Here is an 11,694-nt window from a genome sequence, read left to right on the forward strand (position 1 = left end):
TTGTATCATCATCAAATAAACTGTGCAAAATTCCCGGGCATCCCCTAGGAAGCTGAAAAAATTTCGCTCTTCCCTCCACAAATAAGGATCTCAAACCCTTGCTAAGGACCTCCTCTGCAATAATAAAAAGAGAGGGCGACAAAGTGTTCCCTTGACGCACCCCCCTCGAAGATTTGAAAAAACCTGAGGGAACACCATCAAGAACCATAGAAAACCAACAATTTTCCACCGTCTTCTTAATCAAGTTGATCCACTCTTCTGCAAAACCAAATTTATGTAAGACTTTATACAAAAGGCTCATTCAAGTCAGTCGTAAGCCTTTGCCATATCTAGCTTAAGCACCACATTACCACCACGGGTTCCTCTATTTATGTCTAGAACTACCTCTTGCACCAATGCTATATTGTCATGAATATTCTGACCCTGAATAAAGGCTCCTTGCTCCTTCGAAATAATAGAGGGGAGGATGGTGGCTAACCTTGTCGAAATAATCTTAGTAATTATTTTATAAGCAAAGTTACACAAACTGATAGGGAGAAAGTCCGACATTACCTCTAAGTTATCCTTCTTTGGAATTAACACCAAGTTGGCCGAAGTGTAACACCGCAATTAAAAGCCCCCAACAAAAAAATCCTTAACCATAACCCAAACAACATTTCCTATAATCTCCCAACAAGCTGTAAAAAAATACCCCGTGAAACCCATGCGGCCCTGGGGCACTATCCGCCGATAAACCTAAAATCGCCGCTTTCACCTCCGCTAAAGGAGGAGAAACCAAAAGAAGCGCATTTTCCTCTTCATAAACCAACGGGTATGTACTGGAAAAGGTCCTCATCCTGCTAACAATTTTGAGAAGAAAAAATGTCTGAAAAATCTCACCGCCTCAGTAGCTATATCCGCGGCATCTGTGACCCAACTGCCATTGACATCTTTAATTTTATTCACACATTGATGCTGTCTTCGAATATTGACTTTCACTATCTCCGAATCGCTTTTAATGTAGCAATCAAACATTTAGAACTACTTTGCCGCAAAGCAATCAACTTTTACACAATGATTTTCATGATTACCCTTCGCAAATCCAGGTCTCTAACAATTAGAACTATTGGCAAAAGAATGAGTTTTTCAACACATAAGATTAAGAGGTTAGCAAACTTGTCACTTCCCTTTATACAAAATTTTACCATTTTTATCATTGGTTTAAACCACCTGTTAATCGTGTGGAAAATGTTGTGGCAATTAGTGTGGGTCATTGATCCAAAACCCAGATCCTCCATGTTTACTAAGGGTGTACTAAGGGTGTCAAAACCAAACCGGAACCGAATACTGAACCCGAAACCGAGCCAAACCAAATAAATTTGATTTTGTTTCGATTCTAGTATATGAGTATTTAATTCGGTTCGGTTCGTTACGGTTTTAGTTCAAAAACCATCGATTAGAATCGAAACCAAACCGAATAATCTACTTAAATCCAAAACCCTATATGACCTTTCGTATTTCCCCTTTATTATCTTACGGTTTTACACTTATGCAAATCACCATGAAGGTACGTTCTGTATTATTCTCTAGCATACATAACCCTTACTCAAATCAGTACGAATGTACGTTCTGTTTTCTCTAGCATTTTCAGCTTTCTTTCCATCTCTTTGCTTGCCTTCTTCTTCTTCATCTGCTCTTCTTGAGTGCAACTTCCATCTAATATGGAACTGAATTGGAACTATAACCAAACCGAACCGAGCAGGTTCGGATTCGGTATCCAATTCTAGAACCGACTCGGTTTCAGATCACACCATCAATCTATGGAACCGAACCGAACCGAAATCGATCCGATTGACACCCTTATTCCTTACCCTACCTTTACTAGTTTTAAATATTTGACCATTTTCATAAAGTTGATCGTTGGATTTATAATATTCACATTTGTTGGAAAAATCTAATCATACACTAATTGGAGATCTGGTTCGATTTTGTTTGTTTGTTTTATTATTTTCCCTTTTATACAAAATTTTACCATTTTCTTACTGTTGATTTAAACCAGCTACTAATTGTGTTGACAAGGCTGTGGCAAATCAATGTGGGTTTTTGATCTAAAACCAGATCCACCATGCTTACCCTATCTTTTCTCGTTTTAAATATTTCACGATTTTCACAACATTGAATTTATAATGTTCATATATCTTAAAAAAATATATATATTCATGCACTGGTTGAAGATCTGATTCGATTTTGTTCATTTATTTTATTCTTTTCCTTTCATATAATTATTTTTACCGTTAGTTTAAAACACATGTTACTTGTATGGCAATCGTTACGTGTCTTTGATCCAAAATCCAGATCCTCCCTACTTATCCTCGTTTTAAATATTTGACCATTATGAGAAAAATCTAATTTGATATGGTTTGATTTTTTTCCTTTCATATAGTTTTTTACCATTTTCTTACTATTGGATTAAAACACATGTTAATTGCAGGGACAGGGTTGTGGCAATCGGGGTGGATCTTTGATCCAAAATCCAGATCCTCCATGCTTACCTTACTTTCCCACTTTTTAAATATTTGACAATCTTCATATCATTGAATTTATAATATTTATTGAAAAAAAATATAATCTTGAGCACTTATTGGTGATTTGGTTCGATTTTTATTTATTTGCTTTTATTTTTTCCTTTTATATATATTTTTTACCATTGGTTTAAAACACATATTTAGATAGATTTACTTCATTAATTATTTTTTTTCTTGAAAAGATCAAATCATGCCTTTTGATTGAAGATTTTTTTGATTCAATTTCATTCCTTATATATCCAAAGGTTCTCTATATAAAGGGGGATGAACTCCAACATTCTTCTCAGCTTCTCGGCTTTACTATTGTTCTGAATAGTACTTTACCTTCCTTGCCCAGCTCTGTTGTCATTATCTATGTTGTCCCTTCACAAAGAATGTGCACCTACGTCTATCTATTTAGTGATCAGTTTGCTAGTCTCTTTGATCCCACTTGGTGTTCTTTACCATTTGCTTCCAATAGTTCTACCTATCCAGAAAAATTGTCAGCCCATAAATGTGGTTCCGATCCTTTCAGTGATGCCAGAAGTCGTTACGATGTACGAGTTTATTTGGTTTCTATTTTATTTATTATCCCTGATCCGAAAGTAACCTTTTTCCTTTCCTTGGGCAATACTTTCTTGTATTCTCTACTGGCTGAATATCTGACTTGTGTTGAAAGGCATTGCCCCTTGCATGTTATTTCATCTCCATTGGTACAATTTAACGGTTGCTGGAATGCCAACCGTTGAGCTAGAGCCGGGAAGCCCACTGGGTTATAATAGTTACTCCCCAAATGCAACTTGGGAGTTCTAAACAGCAAAGTGGTATTCACTGTATTGTGCAATAATTACCTCCATACCAATTCTTGCTGTATCACCTCCATCAATGACAAACTTAGGAAAGAAACAGTTGTTAGCTACATCGATCCACACAATCGATTTCTGAGTCCTATTTTCTGTACTGATAAAAACCATGCTGAAGGGGCTGCAGAGGGACAATGGTAGATGCTAAGAGTGGTTGCAAGAGCTGACACCTGCTGGAAAATTGTTATTGTTCATAATTCTGTCTTGGAAATCCGATAAGAATGAAGAATTCTTTTTGGAGCTGCCATGCTCAAGGACGTTGGAGCCCGAGTTGGAGCAAGCAAGAGGGTGTGATTTAAGGTGGGATAGGGATGAGGGTAGCCATCCACTACCATCACAGATCTCAGAAAAAGTTCCATTTGGATCGCTACCAAAAATATCGGAGCAAGTCATTCTTTGAAACGGGTACAAGAATTCGAGACATACATAACAGGCCTCTTGTGCAATAATTGCTTTCCAATCTTCCTTTTTGTATAAATAACGACTTGAAGTCATAGTCCAATGGTTCCGCCATAGACTGCTAGCAGATGTTCATGTGGCTACATAGACATAATGTGAGATTATTTGGGGTGGAGCATGGACAACCACTTTTTCTGCTTTATATAAATAATTTCATCATTGTTCTTTCTTAATCCCATCTCTTTATGGAAACCGAACTACATAGACAATTCATGGGATCATATAGGGTGAAGAATGAAGAAATTTTCTTCATATGAACACTACTAACCAACAAGAAGATCGATTGAAACTGACAGAAAGCTATAATGCTGTTGATGTAAAGAAGCTCTGCTTTTTATTGACTGATACCTGATGTCTTAATATATCACATTGGCAACTATGAAAATAGAAAATAGAAAATAGAAGTCTGTATATAAACTAAAGCAAACAACATATTAAATTTAAATTAATGTATAGAAATCTAGAGTAATCTACAGAAGAGGGAAGATTTATTTCCACTTATTGGTTGAAGAAGCCCCAAAAAACTAAATGAAAAGATATGAGAAGATGGATGCAATACTAACTAGTGTCTTTAAATCTTATTCCTACAAACCTTTTATAGCTAACGACATAACTGACTATAGAAACAAGTTGCGAATAGAACAAAAGAAGATATTTAAAACTATAGCTCTAAGCTTTGTTGAACTGCAGAATATATACTATGCTCTCACACCATTGTGTGAACTGCTTAAGTACTTCATCTCAGTTTCAACTTATTCATGTCATGGAAATTGTTGATGACGTAGTGCTCTTGGCCTGAGAAATATGTGTTTGCAAACCCCAAATTGATGATGACTTAAAGGCATCTTCATTGATCTCTGCAAAAGTTTGGAGAGTTCTGGGGAGCGGAGGTGGGTTAACATCCATTACCCCTTCAAGCATCTGAACCACTAGCCCCATCGATGGCCTATGAACTTCATCATCTTGGATACACCAACAAGCAACTCTACATGCTCTGGTGAGTTCTGCATGATCAACATTACCTTCTAACCTGTAGTCCAGGAGGCTAATGACTTCTCTGTTTTCACTGATTTTTTTTGCTGCCCAAGTAGGAAAGTATCTAACTTTCAAATCTCCACGTTGATTGGAGTTTCTCCTCCCTGATATAAGCTCGAACAGCATCATACCATAGCTGTAAACATCAGCTTTGGCTGTGATTGCCACACCCGAAATCCACTCTGGTGCAAGGTATCCAAAGGTCCCTCTCATGCTTGTCAACACCCGACTGAATTCCCGGCCAACAAGCTTTGCCATGCCAAAGTCTGCCACCATGGGACAAAATTCAGCATCTAAAAGTATGTTCTCAGGTTTGATGTCACAGTGTATGATGCAGTCTCTGCACTTCTCATGTAGATAAGTTAGTCCTCTTGCTGTTCCAAGAGCGATTTGGTATCTTGTTTTCCAATCTATAATCTCAAAGTCCTTTTTGTCATGAAATAGATGGGAATCTAAAGAGCCCTTTGGCATAAAATCATAGACCAGCAATCTTTTTGTACCTTGACAGCAGAACCCTCGAAGGCGAACGAGGTTAATGTGTTGAATCATCCCAATCGTGCTTACTTCAGATCGGAACTGCTTCTCTCCTTGACTGAAGCCTTCAAGTTTCTTCACAGCTACAAGCGTCAAACCAGGCAATGTTCCTTTAAAGACGCAACCAAATCCTCCTCTTCCTACCTGTTCGGAGAAGTTCTTGGTTGCAATTTGTAAGTCTCTGTACGAAAACTGAACCAAAGAATCCTGAATTTGATTTGAAGGTCCGAATACATTCCTTCTCCGCCGCCTCCAGAATAGCACCAAAACAGATCCCAAGAGCAGTAAAACTACAACTCCTGAAATAACACCAACAATGACACCAGTAATTGGTCTCTTCTTCTTACCTCCAGACTTTGAAAGCTCAGAAGCAGCAAGTTTGAGATATAGGTTTCCTCCGCCACCGTCACCTTCTGAAAGTTGTTGCAGATTCAAGAGATCTCCTTTCCATACTGAACACCCACCATCATATGCATATGCAGTGCAAGAACAGTTATTCAGGCAAGCCAATTCGCATGCTTGGGCACTCTCAACTGCCAAAGATTGTGGATTTATTGGCAAGCTCATGTTGGCCATCGCTAAGAATCCATCTTTCCCCCCATTCATAGAAACATTGTTTACACAATGCAAAGGGGTTCTCCTCACGCAACCCCCAGACCAATCGCTCAGATTATAATAATCTGCTGTTGAGTGTGGAGTAAAACCTTGCAAACATTCACAGAAGTGTATATTTTGCTCGTTGCAGGTACTAAAAGCCCCACAGAGAGCATAAACGTCGCATATCTGTTTTGGCTGAGACCAAAACAAATTCCAGCCAACACCATCCAGCCATAGTAGTTGCTTGACCTGCCCCGTTACATCCATTAAAAATCTAGTGATGATAGAAGTATTGTATACATTATAAGTGAAATAGCTCTCGTTCTGGTTTGAAACATAAGAGTAGTAAAAGTAATTATTGCCCTCCATCTCAGGAACTAGGCTGAAGATATGCCCATTCCAAGACCCACTAGTCCAGTACCTTTGAGAACTATTCCACAATAGGAAATACTGACTGCTTCCGGCGGGGTCCAACTCGCAAGAGAAGATCCCCATAGCAGGATCCTCTGAATTCTTCCACGAAGTAAGCATCTGTGAAGTATTGGTGAGTTTATTCAGCCCAAGTTTCCCACCCGGTAACCAAGTATTAGTTTGGTGATCAAAACTCTGCCAAATGAAAGCAGAGGAGTTTAGTTTGTGTCTCAAAACCAGATTTCCAGAGTCAAGAAGCACTGCCTCTGTAGAATTCAAGGTTATGGAGGTCAAATTGGTAGACCAAATACGGGTTTTGGATGAGTCGAAGAGAACTAGATTGCCATCCTCTAGGAGTTTCAGTTGTGAAGAAGACTTATCAGAGATGGGTTTATCTCTGTTTGCCTCCCAAACAATTGTCCTTTCTGAGATCTTTCTGTACCATATGCCTATGAAGTAGTTCTGAGATTTATTACCTGTAGCGAAAAAGCCTAATTCGAAGTTCCCAGCTGGCTCAGAGATTATGGTTTGGTCTCCAGAAATAGAATCACCAGTAGAGATGGTACTAGCTCCATTAGAAAGAAGGGTTTTAAGAGAGAAGCAATGAAACAGAAGAGAGAGGAAGAAGAACCATGAACTTTCTTTGGCACCCATTTGTGTACAATCACTGACAGACTAAGACAGACACTTCAGTAAGGAGAAGAAGAGGATAGGGATCGTCTTCTTGAGACGCAATATATACCCACCTTCACAATACCTCGTTTTGTTATTAAACATTTGAACGAGTCAAAATGGAGCAACAAACTTCGAAAACATCTCCAAGGCACCTGAATTTTGACAAAAATTTAGTGACTAAATGACATGGGAATCGTCATCTGCAGTAGTCTCCTCCCCAAGTGACTGAAGAAATGACGATGTTAACAATTACTTCTTTTGTCTACTCTGCCCACCTGCACAGTATCTTACTCTCTCATCTTGTAGTGAGTCAAGAAATGTCCACTTATGACTTGTAGACTTGACTCTTTTACTGAATTCTTATTCAAGTTCAGCTTCTGTACTAGTTTCTGTTGTTTTCTGTATAATGTAAATGTTTATGTCTTGCAGTGGATTTGAGAGAGAGAGAGAGAGAGGATACAAAATATTGATGAAAAAGCCTATAATGGTCTGTCAAATGAAGGCACTGCACTCGTTGTCCCAGGTTCCCAGCTGCGCGCAGGAAAATGTGTACGGTCGATTCCTTCTCTTTGTAGTCAATCTTAGCTTCTCATGTTAGAGGGGAAAATCGAAGGAATTACCTGTGAAAATAACTTTTTGTATGTGGGTAAGTCAAAAACGGACTGCTAGCATTAATTTAGTATTATGCATTCAATGGCTTTTGAATGAAATTAACGAAGAAGAAAACGAAGAAGGAATTGGAGAAGAGTGGGGCGGACGCCTCGAAGTGGAATGAACAAGTTTCTCCTCCACTCCATATATCGCCTATAAATAGAGGGTGACGGGAGATGTTCGACACTTGTAGGAATATTTTGGGTGTGACTGATATTCCTTGTTGAGTTTTCATGTACATGCTGTGGGTGAGGTGTATGAGTTGTGATTTTAACAGTAATAATGAAGGAATTTTTATCCTCTCAATTATACTGTCTGTATTTGACGTCAAGTACATCTAATAGTTGGAGGGATCCACCTCGGATAGTGTGTTCAGACAGGGGGGTAGGATAATCATTTTTGCTTCCTCTGTTAGATGTACTTGATGTCAAGTATGAGCAGTGTAATTGAGAGGATAAAGATCCTGTAATTGCCTCGTGGATGTAGGCCAACGTGCCAAAGCATGCATGGTTTGAGGTATCGACATCGGTTTTATAGTTGTCCAATCCCGAGATCAAGTGGATCCTGAAACATTTTCACGGATCGGGTATAGTATCGAGTGGTATGTGCAGCCTATCCCCTAAAGTGCGCTAAATTATAACGTTAAACTTCTAACACATGAATTTCAATCATGCATTAAGGCTTTCCAAAGTCCTGATGTAGTGACCCTTGGCCAATGAGGCAATGACACTTGTATAAATAATTGTATTTTTTTTAAAGAAAACTTTGAAACTAATAGCAAATAGAACAAGATAGTTGAACATTTGATCGGCATTTTTGTGATTTTATTGATTCCTCGCCCCCCTCCTCCTCCTAATCTCTCAAGATACGGGTTTAATCATCAAAAAGTCTCAAAAGGTAGTAACGTGTTACATAATTCTCAACATCCAACTATCGAATAAAGTGGTTTTTTTTTTTTTGGTAAATGGAACAAGGTGGTTGAATGATTGGAAATCTACGGATCTTTCTCCTCTTGAGGCGGTTTTTTCAAAAGATCAAAACTGAAAATTGCAAATAATTTCCATGATAAATTTCGAATTTTTCCTGATTTTAATTGCACAAATTATGAAGTTCAACATGATTTGTCACAGTTAATACATGTATCAAACAAGTGATTGTTTGCATTTATCATACAAAATTAATTGATTTTATAGATTTTTAGTTAAATATTCTTTTTTATTATTTATAGGATTTTTTAGAATTTTTTGGACTAAAGTTAGTAAATTAAGAAGAAATTTGTAAATACCAAGCTCGGTTCTCTATATAAATTCACATTTGATGGAAGTCTTGTGGGCAACCCACATTACATTACAAGAAGACTCCTCACCCTTCTCTTGGCCCTCCTCGTTTCAGGTATATATGTTCACTTGGCTTCTTTATTCTTTTACTTTCTTGTCTCCTCTTTCTCCATAAACTCACTCAGTTTAAGGAGATTAGTTCTTTAAAGGGTTCCAGTACTCTTCATGGCAAGTCCACAACAATGGCTGGTGTGGGCTTAATTTATACTGATAGATAGGTATAGGGTCGCTTGATCACCCTCACATGCATAGACTATGTATAAATTCTGTACCAGAAAAAACCATCTCCCCACTATTAGAAGTTTATTGGATCTCTCATGTTTTTGTGTCAATGGCCTTCATGCTAGAGTATTGGCATATGCTTATTAGATCACCTATTTCCTTTCTTAGGTTGAATAGTGTTGTTGAAATAAAAGTACTGATTTTTGGTAATTTTTTACTAGGTCTATGAAGGTTTCAAAAATCGGAATTGAATCGGCCGAGGTTGATCTCGATTCTATTCGATCTGGATTGGCCGAACCCATCCCAAAATCTAGGGTTAGGGCACAATTGGACGTTTCCTAACTAATTCCTCATAGATCTTGAGATCAGAATCGTCTGATACTAATAAACCCTAGGCTCTACGGACATAAATTCTAAATTATCATAGTTGTAGAAGTACGTACCAATTAATTATCGCAATAGCAAAAGAAATTATTGTTTTTATATTCTTTCTTAGGCAAGAGATTGTTACCTGGTCACATGGTTCCTACACCAACAAAGGGCCATGAGAGCAAACGTAGAGGCATTAATATGAATGAAATTTTTTATTAAGAAAATTGTCTATAACTACGAGATATGAAAATTAATTACAAACAAGTACGTTTTACAATTTTTATACCTACTTGTCTTGTAAATCTACTCGTTTTATAATTAATTTTTTGTCTCGTAAATCTAGGAAGGTGTCCTATAGTTTAATCTTTTATGACATCAATGATACAACACAAGTTTGATCCCAAAAACAAAAAATGATACAACACAAGTAAATGGGTTTGGATAGAACTGGATCCAATTTAAGATGTCTGGGTTAAATTGATCCACAATAAATTATTCACCCTAGTGAACCCATTAAGATTTTGTAGGTCTTGGGTTCTATCTTCACGGACCAACATGTTTACGGGTTCAAACAACTATAGGCTTAACAAGGCCCAAATTATCTTTTTCTATTGCTCATTATTTTTTTTTTTTTGGTAAACCTATTGCTCATTATTAAAGTTCGTTAAAACTTAAGGCCAAAACTATCAATTTCATAGATTTCAAACTTGTTCCAAAGATTCCAATCTAAGGGTTTCAGATTGATGGGCATAACAGGATTTAAGTTACCACATGGGCCTTAATTTTAGGCCATCCAAAATTCATCAAAATGACCCATAGAATACCTAAAAATTTAAAATTGGCCACATGAATTTGGGCAAAAATCACCACAAATCGACTATTAAAGCATGACAGACAATTTCCAATTCGATGACTTAGAGCCCTATGGCTGAACCCTAGAAAGTTGACCCAAATATTTACTTCAAAACAATAGCCAAATGGCATTGAAACGATAATTGTGTGCAAGAGAGAGAAATAACAACAAATTTCCAATTCTCCACATTCATCCAATTAATTATCATGAATTAAAAACTTTAAACACTATGGATAAAACACTCATATATCATAGTTAAAGGTGGGTTTAACCCTAACCATCATGGCTTGTCACATCTTGAAAAATTACAAGGCTGAGAAAATAATATTGAAAATATTCTAAATACATGGGCTGATATTCTCGGTGCCATAACGCAGCCTGCGCCCAGACACATGGGTCTGCTATTTAGGGAGGCAAGGTGGTATTTTGCCCACCCCCATGTGTCTGGCCATAGCCTGCACCCCTGACATAAACACAAAAGATACGCATGCTGTCAGCATCTCGATTCTTTCGCACACTCTTTCACAAAAAGTGAGACACATTTGTATTTTTTTCAGTTCATCTATTTGAAAATGTAGACTCCACATAAATAATATCTTTTTCAAAACTCCAATTGGTGTGGTGTGCAGATTCATTCCCACACTAACAACCTGAGAAATCCACTCGTATACAATAAATTCTTAAACCATAAGAGGATTGACATTTGTTACTAAAACCACTAACAACTATGGCCACAAGTGAAAAGAAAAATCAAGAAATTTAACAAGAACCACTGCCTATAAATTTGTAAAATGGATCAAAGCAAGCGGAGTTTGCTCTGATACAAATAATATAAATAAACTTTTAAGTTTTTACACACGTAGTGGAAGAAGTTCAAAAACTTACCTGAGCTAGAGTACCAACGTAGGAAAACTTTTGCCTGGATGGCATGTTTGTAATTTTATAACCGAATGGTTGCCACGTTGTAATTTACAAATTTACAAAGTTCCAACGTTACCCTCCTTGTAGAGATGTAAACGGATATTCGAAAATCCGTATTCGATCCACATTTGTATCCGTTTAGGAGAATCTGAATCCGTTCGAAACTAATCAGATACAAATATGATAATCCCCCTATCCGATCGATTATTATCTGATTCGTT

At 37.4% G+C, this 11,694-nt stretch overlaps 1 protein-coding gene across 1 annotated transcript; it reads right to left on the reverse strand.

Moving 5' to 3' along the window:
* Positions 1–4,414: 4,414 nt before the first annotated feature.
* LOC122639532 (G-type lectin S-receptor-like serine/threonine-protein kinase At2g19130) lies at positions 4,415–7,111 on the reverse strand. Its single transcript, XM_043832394.1, has 2 exons — positions 7,009–7,111; positions 4,415–6,847 (listed from the first exon to the last, which is right to left on the reverse strand). The coding sequence occupies exons 1-2, from the start codon at positions 7,015–7,017 to the stop codon at positions 4,622–4,624; spliced, it is 2,235 nt and encodes a 744-aa protein (XP_043688329.1). The 5' UTR covers positions 7,018–7,111; the 3' UTR covers positions 4,415–4,621.
* Between the last annotated feature and the right edge of the window lie 4,583 nt (positions 7,112–11,694).

The sequence above is a fragment of the Telopea speciosissima genome, chromosome 9 (genome assembly GCF_018873765.1).
Source record: "Telopea speciosissima isolate NSW1024214 ecotype Mountain lineage chromosome 9, Tspe_v1, whole genome shotgun sequence".
Lineage (NCBI taxonomy): Eukaryota > Viridiplantae > Streptophyta > Magnoliopsida > Proteales > Proteaceae > Telopea > Telopea speciosissima.